This window comes from Thrips palmi, unplaced genomic scaffold (genome assembly GCF_012932325.1).
Source record: "Thrips palmi isolate BJ-2018 unplaced genomic scaffold, TpBJ-2018v1 HiC_scaffold_6, whole genome shotgun sequence".
NCBI classification, from domain to species: Eukaryota; Metazoa; Arthropoda; class Insecta; order Thysanoptera; family Thripidae; genus Thrips; species Thrips palmi.
Genome location: NW_023144633.1, coordinates 213,917 through 241,731, shown reverse-complemented (window position 1 = coordinate 241,731; position 27,815 = coordinate 213,917). Strand labels below are relative to the sequence as shown.

The following is a 27,815-nucleotide window of genomic DNA, read 5'->3' as shown; positions in this document are numbered from 1 at the left end:
GAAATATTTGTTAGGAGTCGAACCTCCGGCATGTGGGTCTGTTGCACACGGCTCCGCTCGGATGGCCTCGAACCACCACCCTTATGATAGTAAGTCGAAAAAACGTATGTGACGCTGGTATTCGAACGCCCGCCTGCGGTAACTCGATCCCACGTCTCGGCTATCACAGCAGTTGTGAAACGCGACGGATCATCTGCTTTCATTAACGTTCGTTGAATGAGATTTTTGATTCTCCTTAAGAAAAACCGTGAGGGCTCGGAAACAGCATGCATAAATAAAGTGGGCGGATTTTTATCTGTCCAAGTGTGTGGAGTAAATTTCCCGTCATTTTTGAACTCTTTGCTGCTGATGCGGCGTTCCCTGGCGGCCCAACCGGAGTGACTTGAAAAACGAATTCGCCCGACGCGCCTCCGCGCTCTCTCCCTCTCCCTCTCTTTCTCTCTCTCTTTCTCGGCACTCCTGGCAGTGTACCCCGCGTCGGGTCTTGCACCGCTGCGCCAAGCCTGCGCCAAGCCTGCGCCAAGCCTGCGCCCCGCTGCGGTAATGGCCAAGTCCTGTTCAGCTTTTCTTCAGATTCGCCGGCAAGCTCGCGACGCGTCAGCCGTCTCGTCCGCCGGGGAGTTTCACGTTACGCTACTTTGCTCTTACACACGGAGCCGAGCCAAAAAGAAGAGGGGGGACTCGGTATTCGAAGCCAGGCCCGAGGACTGAGCGCCTCATCAGCGCGCAAACCGCCCCGCGGCTTGTAGGCCCGGAACAAGTTTGATGCTCATCCCCAGAGGACACTCCGACCTGGCCGCGATCCAAATTAGCTTCGCGCGCTCCGCATACCGATAACCGCACGGCCTCCACCACCACGACCTCCACCACCACGACCTCCAACACCACGACCTCCACCGTTCACCACCATGGCCTCACCACCATGGCCTTCTGCACGGCCTCCACCACCATGGCCTCCACCACCACGGCCCTCTTTACCATGGCCTCAACCACCATGGCCTCCATGGCTTGCACCACCATCATGGCCACTGTCGCCATGTCATGCACGGCCTCCACCACTATGGCCTCAACGGCCTCCACCGCCACGCCTCCACTCCCACGAAATCCACAGTCGCACGGCCTTCACGGCCCCCACGCGGACGACCGCTGCGCCGAGTCCTTCACGGCCAGACAGGCCTTACACGTGCGACGGCCGGCCCGGCGAGGCCACGGCCTCGGCCACGGCCATGGAGGGTTCGGTAGTCTTGGCGGCCTCCGCCCGCCGGCCTCTATGCCCGGCCCAAAGAAAGGTGTCACTCGACAAGTGTGCGGCTCAGGGTGGCACCTGGGCCCCTCGTGAGGCGTGGCGTGGCGGGGCGTGAGCACAAAGCCCGAGGCTCAGCGAGCGGCTCAAGGAGCCGTGCTGTTGTGGTTCGAGCGTTGGAGCGTTCGAGGACCACTTTGCCGTGAGCACTGGCGGCACCGTAGCGCCGCCGCCTTTCTTTGCGTGACAGAATCTATTTTACACCTCGCCACACCTCGCCACACCGAGACAAAAAGTAAAGAAAAGGAAAAGGAAAATTTCGGAGCCAGTATTTGAACCGCGGTCGCTCCGCGCCGTAATCGCAAAGCAGGTGCACGCCGCGTTTCTGTCTTCATGCCCACAATCAAGGCCATTATGCTTGCATCACCCTGGCCGTGCCGTGGGCAAGCCGTGGGCCATGCATAATGCAACGATATTACAGTGGTGCGAGCGAGACAGAGGGGGAGAGAGAGAGAGAGAGAGAGAGAGAGAGAGAGAGAGAGAGGGCGGAGCGGAGCCCCCGGCAGGTAGGCTGTGCCGCCGCCACGTGGGCTGAGCGTGTTGCCTACCGCGTCGTCAGCAGGCGCTCTCCGCGCCTTGACTTGCCTGCACGCCTCTCTCTCTCTCTCTCTCTCTCTCTCTCTCTCTCTCTCTCTCTCTCTCTCTCTCTCTCCTCTCTCTCTCTCTCGTTCCCTGGTAGTGGAAGTGAATCGCGAATCCAGCCGCTCCCCGCTCTCCGCGCGGCAACAGCGCGCTGCCCATGCGTGCTCAGCAACAGCTGCTTCTGCAGCCACTGCAGCGGATCGCGGTCGACGAGCCGGAAAAAAAAAAAAAAAAAAAAGTCTCCGTATGTTTTTGCGCGGACTGTCCTCTGACTGTCTCTTGGATTTTTGTGGTTGCAGGAACCCGAACGACCCCCGCGCCGAGCAGCAAGCGACGAACCACAAGTGGGAGGAGGACCGCGAGACGCGCAGCAGGTTCAAGGACATCCAGTGGGAGAAGTTCGAGATGAGCTCGCAGCTCTACCTCAGCATCAGTAAGTATCCTACATCATGTTTTTCGGTTATTTTTGCAAGTTTTTATTGTTGGCGGTGGCCCGGGCTGGGCCTGACTAGGGCATGCGGGGTTTATGCCGCCGGCGGGCTTGGCTGGTCGTGTAAAAAGAGAGGGGGGGCTGCGGCCCGCGATCTTCGCCATCTACTACCTCCAATTAAAAGTTTAGATGAGTCCGGCATCGTGTTAACATCGATATACTTAATAAATGCAAGATAAGAGAAGAATGCCACCGACGCCCGACCCAAACTGTCAGAGTGCTTCTCGAAAAGTTTCCCTGTTGTGAAGAAAACTGGCCAGGGGGGGGGGAGAGGGCGGAGCAGGAGAAGAGCAGGCATGAGGGGAAAATAGGAGGAAGTTTGGAAAAGTGAATGCGGCCGAAGGTAGGACAAAGAAGAGAGAACAAAGAGGGCAGCAGTGCCTTGCAAGGCAGCAGGTGGGGGGGGCGGGGCGGGGGGCGGGGCGGGCGGGGCGGGCGGGCGGGGCGGGCGGGGCGGGGCGGGGCGGGGCGGGGCGGGGTAGCCGCCGGCAGATCAACCGAGCAGGAAGAGTGTTTCTCCTTGGACGCTCTGCGGATCGCTGTCTCAAAGGTGTAGCGCCACTGCGAGTGACTCGGAGTGACTCCCGCCGCGGGCTGACGGGGCTGTCTGGTCTGACGGGGCGAGGCGAGCCAGGGGCACCGCCAGGGCGATCATCACCGCGGGCAGCACGCGCCGCGCGCAACAGGGACGGGGAAGGCCACACCGGTATTTGCTCAACCAATTAGAAACCGTTTGCGTGGCACCCCTTATTGACTGCCTGCCCGGGCAGGGCCGTGGCAGCGCCGTGGCAGCGCCAGCACACTGATTCCGAGAGTCGCTCTGTCTCTCTCGCACGCGTGCGGCTTCCCGTGTAGGTGTGAGAGAGACAGAGCGACGAAAACGACTCTCGGAATCAGTCTGCAGGGCAGCGCCCCGACCGGGTAACTTGGCGATCGGGCGGAAACCAACCCGGCGGTCTCTGGTTTCCGGGGCAACGGCCGCCGTGCTGCCGTTTGCCGTGGGGAGCCGAGGTACCCGCTCTGCTTAACGGGCACCGGGGGCGAGGCTGTCGGCCACCGGGTCGGGCCGGCCAAGTCAGGAGAAGCATTAGACGGCGCGTCCCGGGAATCGGGAACCGGCCTCTACTCCGTGGAGGCGGGAAGCAGGCATTGTGCTTTCAATTGGCACCCTCACGGCACACCGCCAGAGCCAGCCAGCCAGCTAGCCAACTAGCTAGCCAGCCAGCCAGCCAGCCACCTGCAGAGGCGGCCCCCCGGAGCAGCGCTCGCTCGGTGTGCCAACGCGACGGACAGAAATCGAATTTCGGAATAATTCCCTCCCCCGTCCCTTTCCCTCCCGCGCGAGGGGGCAAAAACTCGCGCAATCATGTGTACACGGCCCCCAAATCACGCGATCATTAGAATCACGCGATCAAGCATCCGAAATCGCCAATTACTTCCCCTTGGTCCCCCCAATCAGCCGAACTTTTCCCCCCCAGTCAGCTTCCCGGTGCTCGCGTAAAGGAAAAACAGCCCCGCGCAATCATTGCGTTTTCCGAATCACGGAACGCCCACCCCCCGCCGCGCGATCGGGAAACAGGGCTGGCACTGGGGACTGGGCTGGCACGGCACTGGCACGGCACTGGCACGGCACGCCGCCCGTTCCCAGGCTTCCGTTTCCAGGTTAGCACTGCGAGTGAGTCCGAGTGTCGGGCCGAGTACCGAGCAGCAGACTGATTCCGAGAGTCGTTTGCTGTCTCTCTCGCACCCATGAGGAACGCCCCACGAGTGCGAGAGAGACAGCAAACGACTCTCGGCATCGGCCCCCTGGACGGCTTGTTCCGCGAACGACCGGGGCGGGGCGCAACTTTGTCGGCCGGGGCGTGCCTCTCCAGTGTTAATTTTAACCCACTAGTCTGGCACACTAGGCGCGGCGCGGCTTAGACTCTGGCAGCCTCGAGTCGCGAATGCATTTTTCCCCGCCGCCCCAAACTTCCAACTGCCTTTCACGCCGAGCGGCGCGCTGCTGCGCTACCTGCGCAGCCCACGACTTCCCGGAGCAAAAACTGGGAAAGAAAAGAAAAAAAAGCGGAAGAAAGGGTCTCACTGCAGCGGCCTTACCGAGCCTTACTCCGCCAGCGATTTATTTGCCTTATATTTCGCGGCCCACTTTTGCTTGTTCTGCTCCGTACACTGTTATTTTTTTGTTGTTGTTTGCGTTTTTTCCGCGGCCCTTGTTTTGGGAATACTCGAGTGCGAATAAACAAGCTCGCACGACTCACAAGTGTAATTTAGCAGGAACGTGGGGCTCGTGCTGGGGCCTGGGGGAAACGGGAGGGGGGGGGCGTCTAGGAGCCGCGGAGGGGAGGGGGAAGGGGGGGGCTACGGGCGCGGAATGAAAACAGAGCCGAAGTCACCGAGAGATGAACGTCTACTAAAAAGAGACTCGGACGTGCGCGGACTGTGAACGCGCCGCAAGCCAGCCGCAGCGAGCCGGGGCGGGGCGGGGCGGGGCGGGCGGTGCGGGGCGGGGCGGGGCGGGCACAACATTGGATGCACATTGCGCCTCGAAGCGATTCTAGGTCTCTAGAAGCGATGTGCCGAAGAAGGCGCGCGAGGCCCCGAACGGGACGGCACCATCCGATCCGGACGGGACGGCGAGGCCGCGGCATGGCAATGCATGCAGTTGTCACGCCTGGCGGCGCCTGGCGGCCGAACGGGCGACCGGGCGGGTCCCGCGTAAACACGCCAGATGGAGCGCCCTCGGCCCGGGGCCCCGGAGCGCTTCCCTGGAGTGCCCCTGCTCCACTGGGCTCCACTGGGCGGCGAAAAGTCGTCGCTACTCCACGACCGCACTGCGTGACGGCGTGGGCGTGACGGCGCGGGGTATTGACAGTGTCTTTGTGTTTGCAGCCCAGAAGCCCCGCCTCAAGAGCCACTACCGCGGCCACCGCATCGCCGTCTGGCTGGACCTGATCCCACAGCTGCACCGCGCCGGCGGCCAGGACGTCGCCATGCGCCACCACCACTTCCACGAGAAGGGCGAGCGCTACTTCTCCGGTAAGAGAAAGCAAAATCCACCCTGGAGCTATCAAAACGCGTCCGGAGTTTTGGCCGCCTGCGCCGGTCCTCTGGCCCACTGTGGAATGTTGACGCACCGAGATCGAGGGCCGTGGGCCGCACGTCGGCCGAGACGACGGCCGAGACGACGGCGAGCAAAGACAAAAGATAAGGCCGCGATGTGATTTGTAGACGCGGAACTGGGTCACGGTGTCGCTGGGCCAGCGACTTGACGGAACGGAGCGGAGCCGGGCGCAAGGCGCAAGGGCCGGCCAGGAGTTTTAAAGAAGTTATCGCCGGGGGGGCGGGGCGGGGGGGTCGGGGGCGCGCGGGGCGGGGCCGGGCGTCACGGCGCTCCGCTGATCCGATCCAGATCCGCAATCGGACATATAATATTCGGGGAGCCGGCCGGTGCGGGCGACCCTGGCCGCGAAGGAGTCGAGTCGGTGAAAAGGACCCGTCAAGGGATGACGGCTGCCTTCCCCTCGCGGGAATCGCGGCGGCGGACGGCGAGCGGGGGGCACTTGGACTTGTCCGGAAGGCGCTGTAAAACGGCCGCCACGCCCCGCCCCGCCCCGTGCCATTCATGATGACAGAGTGTTTACGACTTTGCGGCCCGAACTTGCACCGGCAGCTGTTGCATTGGTTGAGTCGTTGGGAAGTACTCAAAGGATACGACGGCCAAGGTGCGCGCACGTGCACCGGGACGCACGTGTGTGTGTGTGTGTGTGTGTGTGTGTGTGTGTGTGTGTGTGTGTGTGTGTGTGTGTGTGTGTGTGTGTGTGTCTCACAGTGTGAGTGCGCCTTGTGCAGCGCTGTGCCCCACGGAGGAAGGCACGCGGGGGAAGGGAAGGCGAGAGATCGGAAAGGAAGCCGGCGGCCGCCCCAGCTGGAACAGAGCTAGAGCCGCTGGGGCGGGACAGGGGCTGACTCTGTCTCTGTCTCTGTCTCTCTCTCTCGCAGTCCTGCGGGACGCCCGCGAGTGCGATAGAGACAGCGTCCTGCCAGGGGCAAGGGGAGGCTGGGGGAGGCACACCGTAAACTCCTAAGGGCACCGTAAACCGGCAAGCAGCGGCGCATTTGTACCGTTCGATTCCGGGGCCCTGATTTGGGGCCTAAGCCAGTGGCTGCCGGTGGCCGTCCCCGCCGTCCCCTCGCCTCGCCGCGCCTCGCCTTGCCGTCCCAGCAGTGCCGGCAGTGCGCAGCAGCGGGGCTCCTCTCTCGTCTGCTCCCCCTCGCCGAACACCAGGACGAGCACCGCGATGAGGCCGTGGCCGTGCAGCCGACGCCCCACTGTAAGGGCGGCGCGCGTAAAACCGTGGCTTTGAGAGATCTCATTTTTGAAAATGCTCTTCGGCGCTCCTGCTCTTCGGCGGGTGACTTAATTATTTTTTCTCCGCGATTAATCCCCTCCGGCCATTGCGACGCGTAGCGATAGCAGAGCACTTCATCAGCGTGATGGATGGCGTGTTGCGCTAATTCCCGCAATCTGCACCGACTGAGAGTCGTTTCCAGCGCCCGTCGCTCATAAGGCGGCCCCAGTAGGTGCGAGAGAGACAGAGTGCGAAGAAAGCGACTCTCGGAATCAGTCCGCTTCGTCTCTGTCTTTCTCCAGCCCGAGAGCGCCCAATCTTGGCAACTTTTTAATTTCCACCACCTGATTTGCTCCGAGCCAGACTAGGGGCTGCGCAAACACAAACTAGGACGCCCCCCATTCGAAATCTTTCCCCTTTTATACTGCCCTCCTCAGACCGCTGTTTTTCGGAGCGTGACCCACTTCGCTTTCTGCAGGCTCCGTGCGCGCCGAGTCGCCCACACAGTTCCCCGCCGTGCCCGACTTCCTGGTGCCGCCGACGACGGCGACGGCCTCGGGGACGGCGTCCGGGACGGGCGGCGCCGAGTGCCCGCCGACGTCCAACCTCACTGAGCTGGCCGTCGACGAGGACGACGCCGTCAACATGATGCGGCCCAACGAGGTGGTGGACGCCAGCAAGGAGGGCGTCGTCACCGCCTCCACCAACAACAACAAGGCCAACGTCAACAACGACGACGACGACAACGGGCTGTTCCACGGCTTCACGCCCAGCCAGTTCTTCAAGTGAGTACGGTCCTGGGTTCGAACACCAGCGTTTCCTAAAACTAGGGACTTCGCATATCGTGGCTTCGATGCGCGCTCTTCCTGCCCTGTCTATGAGCACGCCTGGAGAGAATCGTCCTGTCTCTGTCGCGCGCTCGTGGAGCGCCCCGTGCTGAGGAGAGAGACAGAGCGACGGCACACTGTTCGGAGGTGGCCTGCGCGCTGCTGCGTGGGCGGATTGAGAGCGACGGGGTGCAGCCAGCCGCAGACCGCGAGACCGCGCTAACCAGGCCCTTCCCTGCCCTTCCCCGCGGCAGTGCTTTCGTCGCTCCGTCTCTCTCGCACTCCCGCCCACCCCGCTGGGGTGCGAGAGAGACGGCGCTGCTGGCTAAATCACTCGCGGACGCCCCGGCGACCTGGACGTCCCGGACTCCGCGCCGCCCGCCGCCCTAACCTTTATGTATCATTGCACCTCGGCGCGTCGCCCCCGCCTCCTCCACTTGGCGTCCTTCGTTTTATCTCCTTTTCTTTTGTCCCAGGATCGTTGTCAGCACCCAATTCAGATGCCCCCCTCCTCGCTGCTCGTTCTACTTCGTCCCCCCCCCTCTCCCTCCCTTCGGCCCGTGGCTGGCCGTGGCGTACGCCCTTTCCCAACAGGCGGAGGCGGTGCGTCCCGTACAACTCAAGTTTTAGTGGCGCAATCTCTCTTCGTCGTCCGCGCTCGCCCTGGGCAGCCCTGGGCTCCAGCACGCACACGCACGCACACACACACACACTGAGGGGCGGTGGCTACCGGGGGTTCCGGGTGCTCAAACGCCCATCGTTCTTTTGGAATGCTCCATTATCAAAAGCCTCCTGCCCTTCGTCTTTCTCGTCAGTAAAAAGAAGGAGAAAAAAGGGGGAAGGGGTAAAATCACCTCCGCGTAGGCATCGGAGGCATTGGAGGCATTGAGGCATTGGAGGCATCGGAGGCATTGGAGGCATTGGAGGCCGGCCCGGCTCACGTGGCCCACGTGCACGTAGTGCCCGCGTCGGCCTGTTTGTGTTTGGACTGGACTACATTATGCAAACCGTCCCGATGATAGCCTTCTGGACCGGCCCTATTCATATTTGCTGAATACGAATTTGATGCGACGCGCCCCTGTTTTGTTGACGCACCGTCCGCACGCCGCGGATCCACGGAGCACGATCCGCGATCCACGAATCCACGATCCGCCAGCCACAAAATTGACTCGATCCATTACGGAGAAAACGGAGTCGAGGTGATAGGCTCTATTCGGAAGCAAGTCAAATCAACGCGCCTATGCAGGCTGATTCCCAGAGTCGCTTTCGTCGCTCTGTCTCTCTCGCACCTGTAGAGGCACAATCGAAACGCACAGGCGATAGAGACAGTTGTGTGCAGGCAGTGTGTGGCGCGGTGCGTTGCCGGCGTCTGGCTGGACGAGGCGGGCACACGTACCGGGTGGTCTGTAAAGTGGACGGTGAAGGTGCGCGTCCGAGCGCCGGAGTACCTGAGCAGCGCCCAGGGCAGCGCCCAGGGCAGCGCCCAGGGCAGCGCCCGCGGGACGTAAACATCGCCATAGTGCATCAATAAATGGGTTTTTGGAAGGGGGCGATCCATGGAAGCCGACTTGACGGACCTGAACTTGCACGTTATACCCTTAGGAAACGGACTTTTCGTGGACGTTGCCGCTACTGGCGCGTCCTACCGTGCTTTCTCACACCATCTCCACGAACTACTTGTTAATGCCTCCCCTCTTTTGCCGCAGGTCGAGCCTGGCGCTGGGCGTGACGCTGGGCGCGGGCGGGCTGCTGCTGGTGCTCAACGTGGTGGTGCTGGTCGCCATCCTGTACCAGCGCGCGCACAAGGCCCGGCGGCGCAAGGCGGAGGGAAGCCCCGGCGGCAGCGGCGGCGGCAGTTCGAGCCAGGACGACGCCTCGGCCGCCTCGGCCACCGCCACCAGCTCGGAGGGGCTGGCCAACGCCACCACCCTCACCTCCCTGGGGGTGACCACGCTGCCGAGGACGCTGCCGCGCGCCAAGCAGGTCAGTGCAGGCAAGCACGTGGCGGGTCGCCCGGTGCGTCGCCCTGGTAGTTCAGCTGCGGCCCTGCGCGTCGTGGGTTTTGACAGTGTGCTTGGTGTTGCAGAACGGCCCGCTGGACGTGCTTCAGGTGGTGGCGGTGGGCCACAACGGGCCCCACGGTGGCCCCCACGGAGGCCACCACGGCGGGCCTCACGGTGGCGGCCACGGCGGTCCCCTCGGAGGTCCCCTCGGCGGGGTGCACGCCGGGGGCGTGCCGCCGCGCTACTCCGGCGTCCCCGCCGCCATCCCCGTGGCCGCGCCGGCGCCCCCGCGGCCGCTGTGCCCCTCCATCGCGGTGGCCGTGCCCGTGCCGCCGCCCATCATCGGCGGGGCCCACGCCCACGGGGCCCACGCCGCCCACACCCCGGGGTCCACGTCGTCGCTGCCCCGCGCCGCCAACGCCCCCAAGAAGCGCGTGCAGATCCAGGAGATCTCGGTCTGAGACTCTGAGACGGCCGGCTGTGCTCCTGCGACATCGCCACAGAGGAACACTTAGCCAGTGTCTGTGCGTGTGCGTGTCTAGACTTCTCTTTCTAGAGTTTTAGTGCGAATGGACGCTATGGCAGAACAAGACTGCTCGTTTATTCTCGGCACGGACATTGTCGCCGAGGTTTGAACCACTGGGTCGGACATCGCTTCCCGAATCAGCGTGTGGCTACCCCGCCTGATATCAGTGTGAACTGGAAATGATACAGGCAACTCACATCGAAATCTCTAGTGGTTATTTTGGAGTCTCTGGTTTGGCATGAACAGTGCTTACTTTATAGCACGATGTCTTTCTTAAGCAAATTTTGTTATTCTGTGCCACAAAGTTGCTACTCAATGCAAAATTATTTTACAGGCAAAATCTTTGCCAAAAACCCTATCTCTGTTTAAAAATTGTTTCACTAAGAAAAAGAATTGTTCTGAGTGCCATGATTCTGTTTGTTTTCTTAGACCTCTCTTCCCACCAAAAACTCTGTTCTTTTTTTGAATAAATCATTTAGAAAACTTTGTTTTTATCTAGAGGTACCTTACTCACAAACAACCACAACTGGAAAGCTACTCAAGTTTGTCACTCTTTGGGGAGGGGGCTTTTAAGCACAAAAACCAGAATGTATATTTGCTACAATTAATTATATTTTAGAAAATACATAACAGAAAATTACACGGTTTGGTTGAAGTTTAAGTTCTATAGTACTCTTTGAGTTCTGGGTCTGTTGGTTTAAGGATGATTCTATCCACTAGATTGACAATCCATCCAGGCTCTAGACCAAAGAAAATCTGGCGTGGGTCCTTTCGTTCTGTCAACATTTTATAATCTGGATCTTCTTCAATTTTAGGTAATGTGTAGCCATACTTCTGAGCCAACACCAAACGTTCATAAGAAATCTAAAAAAGAAAAAAACAAGGAAAAATTATAAATTTTTAAGAGATTTTGAAAAATACTTTCCTTTTTTCAGATACATATTTTTGGTAAATGGTTTACCTTCTCAGGATCTGCTAAGTATCCCCTATTTTTGGGGTTGGTATAGTATTCAATGGCATCTTCAGGAGGAATCATTCGTTTGGGTATTGGTTCTCCTGAAAATGAAAAAAGGTCTGTTACGGACTCCATTTGTTTTTGGTTTAAGAAAGAAAAATGAAATTTGATTTACTGCCTACCACTTTCCAAAAACTTTTTTACATTGGTAAGAGCAAAAAGAGAATGTGGGTCATAAAATGCTGTTGTTATGGTACCACCATTCTTCTCGATTGCTGCTATGACAGGTTCAGTTGTCCATTGAACTTCTATATTAATTTTGGCCTTGAAATTGTCCAAACCCTAAAACAAAATATATTATTCACAAACAAACCAGTGAAATAAAAAGTTTCAAGGTGCACAAAAGAAATTGTACCAACCTCATCAGTCAGCTGAACACCGTAATGTTTTGATTGGGGCTTGATTTCATAATATCCTGTGTTGCAAATTTGAACCAAATCAATTGGTTTGCTGGTGTCAAGACAATCAGTATCAATCATCAACTGAAGTTTAGCCAGTGACAATGGAGGGTATTGTCTCCTCAAACTGTTATGTGAAAGGTTAAATAATTATTATAGTTTTTAATACAAAGTATTGAATCCTCTGATCATGAGGAAAGGATCCATAAAATACTCACTGGTGCCCAACGTAATATGGTTCTGCCGGGAATCTAAGGTAGTACGGATTGTTCCCTGTTTCATAACCCATTCGCATGTAATTCTGACGAGCCAGAGAGCCTTTGTTTCCTGCACCATGCTTGTCACCTCCGTGCTGGGCTCTGCCTCGTTTGCTCTGTACAAACACAAAAGAAAATTAATTTTACTTTAGCGTGTTCCGCATGGAAGCTTCAGACTCACAGTCAGTATCGTAAACCAGCAACCAGATGCAAATATTTTTTTCAAAAAGGTGTAAAATCACTTGCCTTTTTCACGTGGCCAGGATTGGCGGCGATGTTGTAAATCCCTACACGGGGCAAGGTTCTGAGCATAGTTAGGGCCTTTTCATAACCTCTCGAAGCCATGATGAAGCTTTGACTGGTCAGCCCTAACAAAACTAAAGCACGTCAGACTCTATGGATTGTGGATTTTGAAGACAACAATATGCCTGCATTCACAGCACCTTCAAAAAATAAGAGATGAGATGTGAGTAAACAGTCAAAGCCTCAAAATTGTAAGAACAGTGCATCGTTTGAACGTACTGTCTGCTTTCTGCTACTACGATGCGATCAGAGCGCCATCTAGGTGGTGAAAAGGGAAAAGCAGAAACGCATAAACAACCTGTATTTTGTTCTGAATTGTTTTCTTTGGCCGAAACCTTCCCAGTATTTTTGTGTAAATATTGCCTGTTTTTTTCCTGAAACAACATTTTTCCTCCTGATAAAGATGTAATGTAACTCCATGTTCTTCAGTGCGCTACAACAGGTAAAATTGATACTCTTAAACCTTGGCAGGGTTATGTCATTTCAAATGCTTGCAAAGTATCAAAATAGACCTTCAGTGAACTAATTCTTTTTAGTCTTTGACATGTTGACCGAATTTGCAAACCTTTTACCCTATTCCTTCTCTATGTATTTTCTGTCTTGTATGAAAGTCTTGTTTCTGACATTTGTTTTGCATTTTAGGTTCGAATAGGGTCGTGCTGGAAATTTTCTCACTTTTGCCTTAAACCTTGGAACAAAGTTGGAGTAGAGATGCCAAGTTCAATATACCATGAAAAACAGGTATGGAATCTCATGTTTAGCCCAGTATTATCCTACATGTCAAGATTACTAACGATTTCTGTTAAAATCCAAAATTGACTATCTAGGTTCGAGAGCTGTGTGCTTTGCATGCACTGAACAACCTGTTTCAGCAACAAGGTGCTTTTACTAAAGAGGAATTTGATGAGATATGTGGCTCGCTCTCTCCAAACACCTGGATAAACCCACATAAATCAATCATGGGTTTAGGAAATTATGACATAAATGTTATTATGGCTGCATTGCAACGGAAAGGCTATGAAGCAATTTGGTACGATAAGAGAAAGTAAGTCCTAAGTCATGTCTGTTCAAAGCAATTCATATTTAATGTGACAGATTGACTGCATTAAATTTTTCTGTTCACAGGGATCCCAAATGCTTGAACCTGCCTGTTATCCAAGGATTTATATTAAACATTCCTGGTGATTATAAGCTTATGTTTGTTCAACTACTCCTAAGGCGTAAACATTGGGTAGCTATTCGTGAAGTTGAAGGATCCTACTATAATCTTGATTCAAAATTAGATTCACCAGAGCTCATAGGGAAGGTGAGTATCATGCTCATAAATTCCCTCTTAATGTTTGGAATTAAATTAATTTCTTGTGCTTTTTGTTTTTATCTAGGGTGAAGACCTTATTGCCTACCTGAAGAGTCAGCTGGAAAATAAGGAGAAAGAGCTTTTTGTCATAATTCCCCTTGCGATTGAAAGGTCCCAAGTTTGGCAACTACCAGAAGCTAACTCGACACAAGTAACAAGTACTCATTCCACCAACAGCAATGATATAGAAATCACAAGACAGCACACCTCAAGCAGTGGAAGTAGTGGAGCAGGAGGCAGTGGATTCACATTTGGTTGCAATCAGAGGGCATCTGTATCAGAATCACAGTTCACAAGAAGGTAGCTGCAAAGTGCAAATACATCCCTCAAAACTCCTGACTTGGAGTGAATTTGATTAAGCATATGCACTGTGTTTATACATTTGTGAGCAAAAATTGAAATGTTGAAGTGGGATTTCAAATTTGTATGCCATTCCATTTGAACAAGTGGTTGAAAAATGCCATGCATCTTGTTAGCAATAACCAGGGACCACATAATTATGCCTATTTGCATACAAACTTTTTTTTGTGTAGTGGTAAATGTTAGAACTTATTGTTTCTTCAGATTTTATTGTGAAGAACCATACTGTAAATCATTTGAGCAAAAAATAATTTTTTCAGCTGAATTAAACTTTATTATTTTGCAGTCTGTGGAGTTACTTAAAGAAAGTAAGGAATATTTCTGACATTTGCATTTTAATTTTTATGAATAGTTTAATGTAGGGTAAAAACTCTTGTGGGCTGTGTGTGCATTTGATACAAAGTAGATCAATGGCTGTTCTTTACTGTAATTTTGTGCCTTATTGCAACATGTTGGTCTTGTTTTGCACTGTTCACTGACTTTTAACAGCATTTTGATGTCATTATTTTCTCTTTGTAGAAGTTTTTGTCATTTTTCACATTTACTAGGTTGGTGCTAATGAGTAAAGCAGTGAACATTGATTTAAAATGGGTGAATAGATCATGTTGTTCTCAGATGAATTCCATGTCATGACTGCTTTCATGATGTTACAAACTTGTTAGTAATTTTATTGTTGTTATTGTTTTGTTTCTCTTGTTTTATTGTTCATAGGCTTCTGTGTAGGTGAATTGCTCATCATTCATTTAAGTTTAGGCAGCAAATTTGCTTGCTGCTCAGTAAGTCGGAATCACATGAAGACTGTGTTATATCATTCATAGCAGAGCAGGAACTCGTACACACTCGATTAAGGCCTTCTTAATAAGTATTATTTTATTTATTTTTTTGAAAGTTTATTTCACATATAGCTTGTGATGCATGTTATGTAGGTGTGAGGAATAAATGAAATGTTTACTATTTTTTGTCACATTTTAATAGCTTTCCAAAAATGTTTATTACGTGGGAACTTTAACAATAGTATGTACAAGTATATATTAGTTACACTGTGTTACTATCTCCGAACAACTCAAATTGACGCTTGATTTCATGGGTCAGAATAGCTAAGGCAGAACTAACATTAAGACTTTCTACTTTGTTTAACATGGGTATGGTTACGCGAAAACATTTATGTGATTCTTTACAAGATAAAGCATCTTTAGAAAGGCCTTGTGTTTCGCCACCGACTACTAAGTAAATATTACTTATCTGTGGATATGCAACCTGGTAATATGGAAAAGTCGGAAGATCCTTCAAACAGTCTGACTCATCATTACCATCATCGTTAACGACCTCTTCTTGTTGACTTGATGCAAAGCCTTTGTTATCAGCAAACATTACACAAGATTCAGGTTCAAGCTCTTCTTTGATTGCATCCCATTTCATGTTTGGCTGAATATTCAGATGAAAATGAGAGCCCATAGCTGTTCGAAGTACCTTTTCATTCCATAAGTCAACACAACCTGAAACAACAAAGACCCTGGTTGAGCTAAAAAAGATACTAAAACAGATAAACATGAGATAAATTTAAGTTTACCTTGAGTTAAAAGAACTTTTTTACAGCCAGCACTTGCAGCTATTCTTATAATGCTTCCTAGATTGCCAGGATCTCTAACATTATCACAAATGATAGAGAATGGCAATGATGAATTGGATTTAAACTGACTTGTATCAGGCATCTTAAAAAATGCTTTAGATAAAATAAAAATCATGAATAGGATTGAAACAAAACAAAAAGAGTCAGCATAATTGGAACATGGCTGAAATCTGATGAATGTTGCTAAGGCACCACTTACCAATCAGTCCAGAAGTTGTTGTTACTTTTGACCAGCGCTGTAGCCTATCATAAGTAACTTTTTGGAAAAGGCACATAAGAGGCGGCAACTGCAAAGAAACAACATCTTGCAGCCGACTAAAAAACAAGCCTTTGGGATGGAGCTGTGCATCAAAGGCTTCCTGGATGAGACGTTTTCCTTCCAGCCTAATCAATCCTGATTTGCGGCGCTGCTTCACTCCAGATGTGTCCAGTGCCAGACGACTAAGACAAGAATAAACGAGCACTCATCAACGCACTGCTGGCTGACAAAACTTTGAAGACACAGATGAAAAATACCTTAAATCGGAGTCGTCCTTGCCCTTCTTGTGGAAGGGAGGGAATCCTGGAGGAAGGCGAGCTTTCTCGAAATCGTAATCAAGGGGACGTGATTCTTCCTCGTCTACACGGTCATGTTGTGCAATGCCAGACCCTTCGAAGGACACTGAAGAGTGAGTGTCAGAAGCGGCATTTTCCCTGTCTTCTTGCAGTTCGTTGGCTCCCTGCCATGCTCTGGGGTTTCGGTTTAGTCTCCTTGAGTACTGCCGACAGTGTTGCAGAATGCTCCACACCCCTAACCTCCCCGACAGGGCCCACGATGTCATTCTGACAAGACCGGCAAGTGTACTGCAGTGGAAGGGAAGACAGTCTCCTCGGCGCAGGACCTTGGCCAACCTCGAATGGTCTTTTTCAACCAGTAAGGCACAAAATGAACTTGAAACGCAAACACAAGCCGGTCCCAAACAAATACACACAACCGCAGAACAGCAGACGACGCACGCTGCGCATGCACCGCCTTGTGGTGCTTGCTTTTCGGCTCGGTCCCTCCCCCCCTCCTCCTCCCCTCTGCATCCCACGCTCAACGCTCCATGAAATTTCAAATGTTGTCAGCGGTTGGGATTGCCGGCTTCTTCGTTTCGTAGTGCTTGCTCGTGTTTACGTTCAATGTGGATTTGATCCGTACTTCGCGTAGCCTGAGTATCGACTTTACTCAGAATGGCCTGCAACGTAGACGACGTTGATAGTTCTATTTTGGACTCTTCCATTCTCAGCCAAGCGAGTAAGTGCTGTTGTCCCACACACGACTAACCGACATTTGACAACGTCAAAGCTGCTTTTGTTCAATATTAGCTTTGACCTGCATGAACTCAGTACGTACAGACTTCATTCAATGTTAACTCTTTTCTAGGAATAGAAGATGACTCCTGTTCTATATCAAGCGGTGTCTTCAGGGAACCCCGCCGAGGGATTTGGCTGGTGAGAGCTAACACTCATTTAGTGATGTATCGCAAGTAGTTGGTGTTAATCTGAATTGCTCAACTTTAAATTCCTGTCTTTTTTTCACACCTTGCAGCGAAAGCGCAAAAGGAAGACTAGTGGTGAGCGAGATCTTGGTGACTCGGTCAGTGTTTGTTCTTTGGATGTGTCATTGAACTCGGAGCCAGATATGAAAAAGAAGCGGGGTATGTCAAAGGTGGCATCTTTTGCAAACTTGCTGTCAACTCCGATGAAGCCTGTCATGAAGTCATTACAGGTTTGGTGCTTTATTGTTTGTTTGTTGTCAAATTCATTTATTTATTTGTGATGTAATTATTTCATTTACTTGCCTTTTGCAGAGAACCTGGACAACTGGAAAGGGAGACACCCCGAATTCAATGACCAACTCTCCGTACTCTCCGCGAAGGGCATCAATGTGCCCCCCGACACCAACTTCTGCTTCAGCTCCATCTCCCAAAAGCAACAGGCAGGTGCGCCTGCATCGCAGCTGGAGCCAAACCCTGGGCAAGGGAAACGCCCAGCAAGCTTTCCTTGGTTTGAAAGAAACTAAGCGCCAAGAGGTAAACCTTATTTCTCTTCGACTACTACTACTGCTGCTGCGAATTTGAGGATTTGGTTTTGAGTTTCAATCTTCTTATTGCAGGCCATATTCGAACTGTGTGCAGGAGAAGAAAATGTGGTGGAGGATTTGGAATTGCTTCTAGCAACCTATCGTAACTCTTTATTGAATTTGAGAATCCTTACTGAAGATGAAGTGAACTGCATCTTTGGCGATTTGGAACCCATTCTGGCTGCACATCGCCAATTAAAAAAGCAGCTACATGCTCTCAGAGATGAGAATGGAGTTACACATGCCATAGGGGACACTTTGGTTTCCTGGATACCTACCCTAAAGCACTATGTTGGGTACTGCTCAAATCAAGTATGGGCTCGTGCCTTACTTGATGAAAAGAAAGCCACCAACAAGAGGTTCCAAGATTTTCTCAGAAGGTGTCTTGAGTCCTCCTTCAGTCGCAAGCTTGATCTATGGAGCTTCTTAGGTAATGTCACTCTCAATCTGTGTCTCCACTGGAGTCAATGTTAAATAATTCTAAAGATTTGTTTATTTTTCCCAATGCTCAGATGTACCACGCTCGAGACTAGTGAAGTATCCTCTACTTCTCTCCGAAATTCTGAGACTTACTCCTCCAAGCCATGTGGATGCTCTGGTCTTGCCTCATGTATCGACTGCTTTAAGTTCCCTCTTGCGTCAAGTGGATATGGCAACTGGTTCAGCTGAATGCAAACGCACTTTAGAGCGGCTTCACTTTCCACCCAGCACTCCATCAGGTTCACTGAGAAGTGCAAAGCGCTTGCTTGATAAAGCCAACAGTGTAAAATGCTCAGGTGTTCTCAAGGATAAACGTGGAGCAGTAAGTTACCTGGTTCCTTCTAGATCATTTCGCCTGGACAATTAATTTAGGAACAAAAAATTGACCACATTTTCATTTTCAGAAATTGCACTGTTTCCTGTTTGATACATGCTTTGTGGCTGCCAGAACCATGAGGCCTGGCACAAAATTGAATGCTTGTTATCCTGTGATCCCTGCTCGCCATTTGGAGGTGACAGATGCCAACACTGAAAATTCGCAGCGGTCTCAGGATGCTTTCTCATTCTATGTTGGAAATAAAGCTAAGACAAATTCTGCTCTTTGTTTGATGGCTACAGATGAGCATGTTAAGAAACATTGGATTGATTCTTTGAATCAAGTAAGAATTTTACATTTTAATAATTCTATGTTCCTTTCTAATTTTTTATTTGTTAGTATCTCACATTTTTTTAATGTCTAGGTTCTAAACGGTGCCGTGTTCTTGGATGACTCTGATGCTGAGGCTGATACAGGAGATCAGGAGGGAGAACCTGATCAAGAAAACAAATCCCCCAAAGGGGTCAAGAGTAAGTCTCCTGTAAAAGAAAAGAAGCTCACAAAGTCTAAGTCAGCTCGCACTCTTCGTAAATCAAGAACTAGTTTGAAGGAACTCTCAGACACAAAGTTGCAACCATCTCACAGAAGTAATGGAAGGCTGCATCGCATGAGTACCCGAAGCAGTATTGATTGTTTGATTTAAATATGAGTATTTCTGACCCTTCTTTAGCCCTTTCATGATAAGAATGGAAGTTATCATGAATTTTGAAGAGTATTATTTTTCTTTTTTTAATTTTATATAATTTTATATATGTTTTTCTGTGTGTATATATTAAAAAGTGTATGTACTTTATTTTCCTATCTGTTATTCCCTGTGGCAGATTATGAAGTCTTGTGTCATTATTTATTTTTATGTTAAAATCAATTTTGGGATAAGTTGGAAATTTGTAAAATGCCGTCTGTTCTGTACTTCCCTTATTTTGCTTTGTCTACTGACATTTTTTTTAGCACTGAGTGTCCTCAGTGAATTACCTTCCTTTTTTTGGTGTCTCTATTAGTGGATTAGTGTGGCCTGAGCGTACTGCGCTATTTATCATTTCTTACTCTTTTCTTTTTAGTGGTGAACTAAATACAGTATCTTAGGTTCTTCATTCAACCTTGTCAAAACCAAATTGTTTTTTTCTGTTTGCGTGTTTTTGGTAAAAATGTTACTCTTTCCTTCCTTTCTTCCTTCTTTCACTGTTTCCCTGTTCATTTTTGACCTGAGTGAATGTTGCCTGAAATGATGTGTACAGTATTATAATGGTCCTGTTCATGTTGTGATGGTCTTGTTTGAACTCTTTTGTAAATAAGTACTTTCAATTGAAGCGCTATGAAATTGTCCTCATGACGTGTCATGAAGTTCGTTCCTTTCCTTTCATTGGAGCAAAAAGAAAACCCAAAGCTAAGTTATCAGTATTAATCATTGCCCATCAGTAATTTATTATTATTCAAAGGGAATGCTGGTGCTGGGTTACTAATAATATTGGAATAATGTATCAAGTTCCTCTCATTATATATCACCTTATTTAGTTATGGTTTGGCAGCTCATCTGCTCTATTGGAGAAAGTGGACAGTTATACTCAAGCTTATGAGTAATTGTACATTTTAAGTTTCTTGAAATAAAAGTATTTCTTATTTGCACGTGGCTTCAAATTCGATGCTAGTCGACGCCCGACGGATATTCGGCTTCTCTCCACCCCCTTTCCTCGCCGGGTCGCGCTTTGGTCGCGGCCGTCGCGCCGCTGCCACCCCCACCACGCTCCCTCTCCCCCCCCCCCCTCGCCTCGCGCCGCGGCACCGGCGGGCCGGGGGAAGTGCGGGGAAGCGCGCGGCGCAGGGAAGGGAAAGGAGTAGAGCAGCCGCCCAGCCAGCAGCCAGCCAGCAGCAGCCAGTACACAGCGGGAGCGCTGAGCGCAAGCAGCCCGCCTCCGCGTCGCGTGTCCGAGTGAACCATGGCCGGCTTCGCGAGGCCCGGGAACGTACAAGTCGCGAGTGTGTGTGGCAAGGCGTAGCGCGCAGCCTGTCACTCCGCCAGCAGCCCATGTCGCGGACGTCGCGCTGACCGCGGGCCCGCCCTGTGATCCAGACAGCCATCGCGCTTGATTGCGAACGCGCGCGCGCTTGTGTGTCGTGTGAATAAAGCCGTTGCAACCCCCGAAGCGACTGCGCGCCGCGTTTGAGTGCCAATAGTGGTGTGCCAGTGTGGATTACCCTGTGGATTACCCCCAGTGGAAGTGGATCGCCCCAGTGGATTACTCGCCCCAGCGAAGAAGGCCTGCAACACCCCGAACCTAACCCCGTCGGCCGCGGTCGGCCGCCACCCCCACTCTGCCGTCGCGGACCGCCCTGCCCGGCCCTGCCACCCCACCCGCGCGGCACGCAGCAAAGACGGACGGGCAGGTCGCCGTTCCACTGTGAATTTGTGGCCGACGAAACGCAAGGATTGGCAACCAGTGGCGTGGCGTCGGAGTGCCGACGGCCGAGGAAGCCCCTCCGGCGTGGTGCTGTTGTTGTTGGTGGTGGCAGTGGCTGCCCTGGAGCTGGGCTTGGGGCTGGGGCGACCTCCCCAGTGTCGTCCGATTCCTGCTGATCGCGCTCGCAGCACACATGCTGGGCGTTCTCAAGCGCAAATGGAAGCCTAAAAGGTGAGTGAGTCCCAGTTAGTTCGGGGTGCTCGCTCCAGCGGCTCCAGCGGCTCCAGCACACCGCTAGGCTCCTTTCCAGCTATCTGTACCCACCGTGTTCCTGCAATGGGACGCGAACCAAACACGTGATGGCGCCAATGGAGTGCACTGACATTAGAATGTGCTTGACTCGAGTCTCGTAAGGACACAGGCCTAAACGAGTGCTGGGTTTCTTCTGAGCCGCCCCTGAGCCGGCCCTCACACGCACTCACGGGGCGCGGGCCCCGCATAGGCAACCGCCCTGTCTCTCTCGCACCTCCACAGCACGAGCCATGAGTGCGAGAGAGACAGCGACTTAAAGCCCTGTTCGGCGGCATCCCGCTGGCGCGCACGCGCTAACAGACCCAAACGCATACACAGTACTTTCACACACGCACATCTCGGGTCAGAGTATACAAACACAGGCCCAGAGGTGCATACACAGATACACACATGCACTTGCTCGCATTGGTTTGAGGCAAACTGGCGAACAGAGAGGTGACAGTTCTCGGTAAAGGCGGGCACACACACAGGCGCACACACGCAGACACGCAGGGCCCAAAAGCTAGGTCGCCGTCCACGCCGCGTGAATGCCGAGGAGGTTCAAGAAGGCTGAGGAGACCGATTCCGAGAGAGGTTTCCATCGTCGTGTCTCTCTCGCACACCTAACGCTGCTCCGTGAGTGTGAGAGAGACAGAGCGAGCCTGCCCAAATGATACGCCCCACACTGTAAAAAATACCATTAAATTTATGTAGCCAATGGCTTCTTGAATTTTCTTAGCCAGACACGAAAGTGTGTTTAAAGCGCCACTGGCTATGGAAAGGTCACTTTCCAAACCGCGACAGTGAATTTATAGTGCCAGTGGCTTATAAAATTTTCAAGTCGAAATGTGAAATTTACCGCTTGGCTAACAAAACGATGCTTCCCTCAGCCACGACTTTAAATTTGACAGCCCCTTGGCGAAGAAAAATCATAGGTGTGGCAGTGAAAAGGCATCCTACCCTGACGACAGTTATGAAATTTCAAGTCGTGGCTAAGGGAAGGATGCTTTGCTTCGCCGCACCTGGTGGTGGCGACTAGTCCTCGCGAGTCCATGATGAAGCTCCGTCGAGCGCTCTGCCAAGCAGCGGTGCGGTGGCCGAGGGGTCAGGGCACAAGACATCCAAGTTGAAGTTTGGGGTTCTATGCCAACCGCTCGTGCCGCTTTTTTCATCGGCCCGAGACGAATTCTCCTCGCCACAACTAGAAAGTTCACAATATTCGTTCCGAGTATCCTTGCCAGCGCCACGACTCAAAAATTGCCATTTGGCGTAGGAAGAAGCCTTCTGATCGCCAGTGGCCAACAAAATTTCGTGTGCCATGGCGAACGAAATTTCATTGCCATTGGCACACGAAATTCATTAGAAGTATAACTAAGAAGGGGCGTTTCACTAGCCACAACACGAAAATTCGTGTCAAAATTTTTTACAGTGCACCGCGGCCAGGCGGGCGGGGCGGGCGAGGCCTTAGTCGGGCTTGCCTGTCTGTCGAGCGATTCAGAAGAGCGGTTTGTCTCTCTCGCACCCGTACGGAGAGTCCCATGAGTGCGAGAGAGACAGAGCGAAGAAACCGACTCTCGGAATCAGTGTGCTGGGCGTGTTCAAGCACGGCGGCTGCAGCGAGACAGCCTGGCAGCCAAGCGACGTGCATGAGAAGTAGTTGAGCAGTGGAGTAGTGGACGTACCACCTTGCCGCCTTGCCGCGTACCGTGTTAGCGTACGTGGGTGGAGCGGCAGCAAGGCAGCCCGGCCAGCACACTGCCGAGAGTCGTTTACGTCGCTCTGTCTCTCTCGCACCCCGCGCTACGCTCCATGAGAGCGAGAGAGACAGAGCGACGATGGGGCCGCAGCACGCCTCGTGGCGGTGCAGGCGCCTTGACGCTGCAGTCGGAGCGCCCCGCGGTTCCCTGCAGACCGATTCCGAGAGTCGTCGCTCCGTCTCTCTCGCACTCACGGGGCGTCCCGCTCTGGTGCGAGAGAGACAGAGCGACGAAGACGACTCGCGGAATCGGTGTGCTGCGGCCTGCGGCGCTTACTGGCGCACTGGCGCTACTTTTCGCTGGTTAGCGCCTCGCCCAGCCTCGCCCAGCCTCGCCTCGACCCTGCCAGGCCATGCTAAGCACACCTGCGGACTGACGCGCTGCCGCGTGCACCATGGGCAGCTGATGTGTGAAGTGAAGTCATCGATGGCTGGCGTTTGAACCCGGGGCCAACCAAGGGTCTGCGTCCTCCGCGCGTCTGTCTTTTGGGCAAGGTTAGTTTGCCGCGCTGCCTTGACCCCGCGGGCCCCGGCCCTCCTCCGTCGAGGCCCTGGGCCTGGCCCTGGGGCTGGCCCTGGCCTCCCAGGCTTGCCGCACTCGAAATAGACGCCTTTGGAAGTGAAGACAAGGGAGGACGGCGCGGCCGGGCCCCGTCCAAATATACAAGACGCCTGGGGAATCTCACTGCCAGCGCACCGCCTGCCGCCGTGGACCGGAGCCCGCGTGGACGCCGCGCGACGCCAAGCCGGGCCTGCTGCAGGTGGAGCGGCGGCCAGGCCGGGGCGTTCGGGGAAAGTGATGTGCCGACAGACGCGGCCGCCCCGCCCCGCCCCGCCAGTCACGTCACTAGCCGATACCGCGGCGCACAGCCTTACTGATAAGGTGTTCAGACGGGTGTGACAGCCCACAGCGTTCACTGCACTGCTGCGGCCAACAGGTCTCGGTCTCTCCCCTCCCCCCCCCCTCTCTCTCTCCCTCTCTCTCTCTCTCTCTCTCTCTCTCTCTCTCTCTCTCTGCAATCTGGGCCGTAAACTAATTCGGGGGCCCGGTAACGGCGTGGTAACGGCCTGGTACCGGTGGCGTTACGAAACGAGAGAACGCACAGACAGGGTGTCCGTCGGGGCGTACTGGCGTAGGCGCTGTTGGGTAGGGTTGCCTGCTCGCCTCCTGTGCGGCGCGTGGTTGGCAACCCTATGCAGGCGCAGCGCGTCTTGGTCCGCGGCGGTGACGCGGCGCGAGGCGCTCAGGGCCGCCGCCAGCAGCGCGAGCACCGCGTGCATGCAAGCAGCAAGGAAACAGGATAGCACTATCGGGGGGGAGGGGAGGTCGAACGGCAGCACAGAAGGACGGACTCGAAAGTAGGCGAACGCTGAAAAAAAAAGAAGGGACGTAAAAAGTAAGCGTACCGTGTATACCTGCCGGTCGAACAGAACAGGTGGATTCTTTATCACCACGCGCTCCAACACGCTAGACTGCAGAGCTAGAGTTCGACTCGAGAAAACACCCAACCTAAAATAAAAGTGGGTTAGACTGCCGGGAGCGGCGAACCCGGGGTCAGACAGTGCAGGTACCTAGTGCAGTGCCGGCGGTGCGTGCCCTCGGGGGCCTCTGGGGGCCTCTGCATAAGTCGGTGATCGAGCACCGGGGCATCCTGACGGGACCCTTGCAAGAGCGGCTCGTGGCGGCTGGCGGCGGGCCCGTGTTTAGCCCGTCCTAGACTGATGCCGAGAGTCGTTCTCGTCGTTCTGTCTCTCTCGCACCTACACGGGACGCCCCAAGAGGGAGACAGCGCGACAGCCTAGGGCAGCCATAGGGCACTACGCGGTGTGCTGCCCGGCGAGTCACTCGATGGAGTTGTCCTTGGCGGCGCTCGTAGCGTCGCGCGGTCCGGACTGCCTGCTTAGGGCGACCATCACGTCCCGGAGTGTTGTCACCTGATTCATGGAACAGGTTCGACTAGCGTGAATGGGCCGCGCGTCGCTGCGAGTGCGAGAGAGAGGGAGGGCGAGCCGCGCCGGTGGGCCGAATGAAGATGGATGCAGCGCCGCGGCAAATGGGAGTAATGAGGCAGGTGCACGACGGCGCGCCCTGTGTCGAGGCCGCGCCGACGACGCGATGACCGCCTTGTCCTGCTCCCAGACGGGCCGCGCCGCCGCCGTCGACGACGAGCTGGACCCCCAGTCGTTTTCGTCGCTCTCGCACCTACACGGGACGCCCCATGAGTGCGAGGGAGACAGAGCGACGAAGACGACTCTCGGAATGAGTCTGCCTGCACCCACCGCGTCCTCTCCGTACACGTCCGCCCACGCGGCGGCGCGGCAGCGCCACGCGCCAAGGCAAGGCCGGGCAAGGCCGCCACAACAACAACAACACTGACATTTATTGGCGACCCCTTAGCAATACGCGGCGGCACGGCACGGCGGCCCCACTGCGCAGCGCGGCGTTTTTTCGGCGGCAGCGGGGGAGGGGGAACTCTGAATGTATTTAAATTTAAACCCACGTGTGGCCGGGCGGTGTTGACGCGCCGCAGTGTAGCGTCGCCTTCAAGCGCGTCGCTCTGGAGTCGCTTTTGCGCGCGCCGGAAGCCAGGGGCGGGGCCAGGGGCGGGGGCGTGGGGGCAGGAAGAGTCCCCAGCAGACGACGCGCAGCCTGATTCCGAACAGGGCTTCGTCGCTCTGTCTCTCTCGCTTCGCCACGGGCCGCCCCGCGAGTGCGAGAGAGACAGAGCGACGGCGGCGTAGTAAAGGCTGCAGTCGTATCAGCGTGGGTTGCGTCACGTCCCGGCGTAGCGTAGCGCGGTGGGGCTTGCTGCTCGGGTTTGTTTACTATTCGCGAAGCCCGCGGCCGGGCCAGTGTGACCTGCCCGAACGGCAAAACAAAGCCGACACACTAGTCGTTTCTTTCAGCAGGGCCGGCCGGCACTCTTCAAACGAGGAAGCCCCACCTTCTTTCACCGTTCCGCTCCTACCGGAACTTGAACCGCACAATAATACCTTGGGGCACGCACGCTCAATCTTTTTTTTTGCGCGGAGGCTTTGCTTACGTAGTACACCTGCTGCACGGCCTGCACGGCCTGCACGGGCTGTTGGGCGAGCGGAGGCAGCCACCCAAGCATGCAGCCGCTGCGGCACGGGGCTGGGCGGCTGCGGACTGTCTCTCTCGCACTCATGCGGCGTCCCGTGTAGGTGCGAGAGAGACAGAGCGACGAAAACGACTCTAGGAATCAGTCTGCTGGGGCGGCAGGGGCTGGGCTGCCCGGCCCGTCGGCCAGTCGCACCGCACGCATGCCGGGATAATTTCTCTTGATTATGTTTCGTGAGTCAGAGCGAGTGAGACAGGCGCCCCGGGGGCCGCGGGGGCCGCGGGCTGGCCGCGCCGGGGGGCCGTGCGTCTAGGCGGGCGGCCACAGGCGACCAGGGCGACCCTTACCGGGGATCTCTCTCCTTACTGGTCGATGGCGACGCGGTGCCGGCGGCGAGGCAAGGCCCCCCCCGAGTCGAGAAAAAAGTTGGACTTTGCCGGTGTTTGAACCTGCGCCTCGGAGCGCGCTTCTGCAGCTGGTGCCCGCTTTTTTTGCAGCGCCATTTTTCTGCCGCTGATGCACCTTGCAGTCCGCGTTTGCTCCGCTCGCTGCAACGGCCCCGTCAGCTGCCCGGCCGGCGGCCTGTGTCTGTCTGTCTGTCTGTCTGTCTGTTCGTCCGCGCGTACTTATTGGCAGAATACACAGCGCTGCGCTGGCTCCGCTGCCCAAACTGGTTCTGCATCTGCCGGCCAGATCTGCGGCAAACGTCCACCGCAGCGCGGCGCAGCGCAGAACGGCCGCAGAACGTCTCCGTCTCGGCGAGCCGCTCGGACGGCCGGCCGACGGCTCCACTAAAACCCGCAAGAAAACGGCCGGCGCGCGGATTCGAACCGGCGTTCTTGCCTGGTGACGTGGCGCGGCACGGCGCGGCGCACAGGGTGTCGCGAGAATCCCCCTGCTAGCTGTGGAAATGTAGGGAAATGGGGTCCTCCGGCCATGACGCCTGGCGGGTAGGCAACCCGGGAGCAGCTCTGTCCAGCGGGATGGCCTACCTCGCCTCCAAGCGCCTGGCCGGTAGGCAACCAGGGTGCAGCCCTGTTCAACGGGACGGCCTACCTCCGACGGCGCCCGGGTTACCATGCACGTGCAGCGAGCGTGGCGTCCCGTCAAGGGGTCCGGATCCGGAGTCTCGGATCCGGACCCCCGGATCCGGACCACCGGATCTGGGTCTCCGGATCCGGACCCCCGGATCCGGGCCCTCGGATCCGGACCCTCGGATCCGAAGGGCCGGATCCGGGGGGCCGGATCCGAGGGTTCGGATCCGGGGGTCCGGATCCGAGGGGCCGGATCCGGGGGTCCGGATCCGAGGGTTCGGATCCGGGGGCCCGGGGTCCGGGGGTCCGGACCTGGAGTTCCGGATCCGGTGGTCCGGATCCGGGGGTCCGGATCGGAGGGGCCGGATCCGGGGTCCGGGTCCGAGGGTTGGGATCCGGGGGCCCGGGGTCAAGGGGTCCGGATCCGGAGTCTCGGATCCGGACCCCCGGATCCGGATCCCCGGATCCGGACCCCCGGATCCGGATCTCCGGATCCGGACCGCCCCATATCCGGGCCCTCGGATCCGGACCCTCGGATCCGGGCCCTCGGATCCTGACCCCCGGATCCGGGCCCTCGGATCCGGACCACCGGATCCGGAACTCCGGATCCGGACCCCCGGACCCCGCGCCCTCGGATCCGAACCCTCGGATCCGGACCCCCGGATCCGGCCCCTCGGATCTGGAACCCCGGATCCGGACCCCCGGATCCGTGGGTTCGGATCCGGGGGCCCGGGGTCAAGGGGTCCGGATCCGGAGGTCCGGGGATCCGGATCTAGGGGTCCGGACCCCCGGATCCGGAACTCCGGATCCGGACCCCCGGACCCCGGGCCCTCGGATCCGAACCCTCGGATCCGGACCCCCGGATCCGGCCCCTCGGATCTGGAACCCTGGA

The 27,815-nt window shown here is 54.9% G+C and overlaps 6 protein-coding genes across 6 annotated transcripts in view; 4 read left to right on the top strand and 2 right to left on the bottom strand.

The window, feature by feature from the left end:
* LOC117651729 (neuroligin-3-like) overlaps positions 1-9,381 on the top strand; it is a gene marked incomplete at both ends in the record, with an annotated part of 63,296 nt that extends 53,915 nt beyond the window's left edge. Inside the window, 4 exon segments of the mRNA XM_034396035.1 lie at positions 2,185-2,318; positions 5,268-5,414; positions 7,206-7,512; positions 9,261-9,381. Of these exon segments, the coding sequence (XP_034251926.1) occupies positions 2,185-2,318; positions 5,268-5,414; positions 7,206-7,512; positions 9,261-9,381 (709 nt within the window).
* A 1,292-nt stretch (positions 9,382-10,673) lies between these two features.
* LOC117651635 (39S ribosomal protein L15, mitochondrial) lies at positions 10,674-12,405 on the bottom strand. The gene is made up of 7 exons (XM_034395817.1): positions 12,276-12,405; positions 12,000-12,196; positions 11,715-11,869; positions 11,458-11,623; positions 11,221-11,380; positions 11,045-11,139; positions 10,674-10,947 (listed from the first exon to the last, which is right to left on the bottom strand). Exons 2-7 carry the CDS (start codon positions 12,096-12,098, stop codon positions 10,741-10,743), a joined length of 882 nt encoding a protein of 293 aa, XP_034251708.1. The 5' UTR covers positions 12,099-12,196; positions 12,276-12,405; the 3' UTR covers positions 10,674-10,740.
* LOC117651636 (josephin-1) lies at positions 12,321-14,729 on the top strand. The gene is made up of 5 exons (XM_034395818.1): positions 12,321-12,498; positions 12,699-12,797; positions 12,884-13,101; positions 13,182-13,362; positions 13,439-14,729. Exons 1-5 carry the CDS (start codon positions 12,475-12,477, stop codon positions 13,715-13,717), a joined length of 801 nt encoding a protein of 266 aa, XP_034251709.1. The 5' UTR covers positions 12,321-12,474; the 3' UTR covers positions 13,718-14,729.
* LOC117651634 (rRNA methyltransferase 3A, mitochondrial) lies at positions 14,728-16,400 on the bottom strand. Its single transcript, XM_034395816.1, has 4 exons — positions 15,920-16,400; positions 15,603-15,844; positions 15,344-15,496; positions 14,728-15,269 (listed from the first exon to the last, which is right to left on the bottom strand). The coding sequence occupies exons 1-4, from the start codon at positions 16,222-16,224 to the stop codon at positions 14,809-14,811; spliced, it is 1,161 nt and encodes a 386-aa protein (XP_034251707.1). The 5' UTR covers positions 16,225-16,400; the 3' UTR covers positions 14,728-14,808.
* A 78-nt stretch (positions 16,401-16,478) lies between these two features.
* Positions 16,479-19,986, top strand: LOC117651633 (rho guanine nucleotide exchange factor 3-like). The gene is made up of 8 exons (XM_034395815.1): positions 16,479-16,679; positions 16,809-16,876; positions 16,974-17,153; positions 17,236-17,457; positions 17,541-17,937; positions 18,020-18,309; positions 18,392-18,646; positions 18,728-19,986. Exons 1-8 carry the CDS (start codon positions 16,616-16,618, stop codon positions 19,004-19,006), a joined length of 1,755 nt encoding a protein of 584 aa, XP_034251706.1. The 5' UTR covers positions 16,479-16,615; the 3' UTR covers positions 19,007-19,986.
* Positions 19,987-20,250: 264 nt separating this feature from the next.
* LOC117652085 overlaps positions 20,251-27,815 on the top strand; it is a 76,075-nt gene continuing 68,510 nt past the window's right edge. Inside the window, exon 1 of the mRNA XM_034396745.1 lies at positions 20,251-20,990. Within this exon, the coding sequence (XP_034252636.1) occupies positions 20,953-20,990 (38 nt within the window). The 5' untranslated portion in view covers positions 20,251-20,952. The remainder of the gene's footprint in view (positions 20,991-27,815) is intronic.

Coding starts and splice junctions, on each gene's coding strand:
- LOC117651636 (XM_034395818.1), top strand. CDS start 12,475: ATGTTCTTCAGTGCGCTACAACAG. Junction 12,798..12,883: donor CAATATACCATGAAAAACAG/GTATGGAATCTC, acceptor TTGACTATCTAG/GTTCGAGAGCTGTGTGCTTT. Junction 13,363..13,438: donor CACCAGAGCTCATAGGGAAG/GTGAGTATCATG, acceptor GTTTTTATCTAG/GGTGAAGACCTTATTGCCTA.
- LOC117651635 (XM_034395817.1), bottom strand. CDS start 12,098: ATGGCTTCGAGAGGTTATGAAAAGGCCCTAACTATGCTCAGAACCTTG. Junction 11,624..11,714: donor CCATATTACGTTGGGCACCA/GTGAGTATTTTA, acceptor TTCACATAACAG/TTTGAGGAGACAATACCCTC. Junction 11,381..11,457: donor GTGTTCAGCTGACTGATGAG/GTTGGTACAATT, acceptor ATTTTGTTTTAG/GGTTTGGACAATTTCAAGGC.
- LOC117651634 (XM_034395816.1), bottom strand. CDS start 16,224: ATGACATCGTGGGCCCTGTCGGGGAGGTTAGGGGTGTGGAGCATTCTG. Junction 15,497..15,602: donor AACAACTTCTGGACTGATTG/GTAAGTGGTGCC, acceptor TTTTATCTAAAG/CATTTTTTAAGATGCCTGAT. Junction 15,270..15,343: donor AAAAGTTCTTTTAACTCAAG/GTAAACTTAAAT, acceptor TTGTTGTTTCAG/GTTGTGTTGACTTATGGAAT.
- LOC117651633 (XM_034395815.1), top strand. CDS start 16,616: ATGGCCTGCAACGTAGACGACGTTGATAGTTCTATTTTGGACTCTTCC. Junction 18,310..18,391: donor TCAAGGATAAACGTGGAGCA/GTAAGTTACCTG, acceptor TTTCATTTTCAG/AAATTGCACTGTTTCCTGTT. Junction 18,647..18,727: donor GGATTGATTCTTTGAATCAA/GTAAGAATTTTA, acceptor TTTAATGTCTAG/GTTCTAAACGGTGCCGTGTT.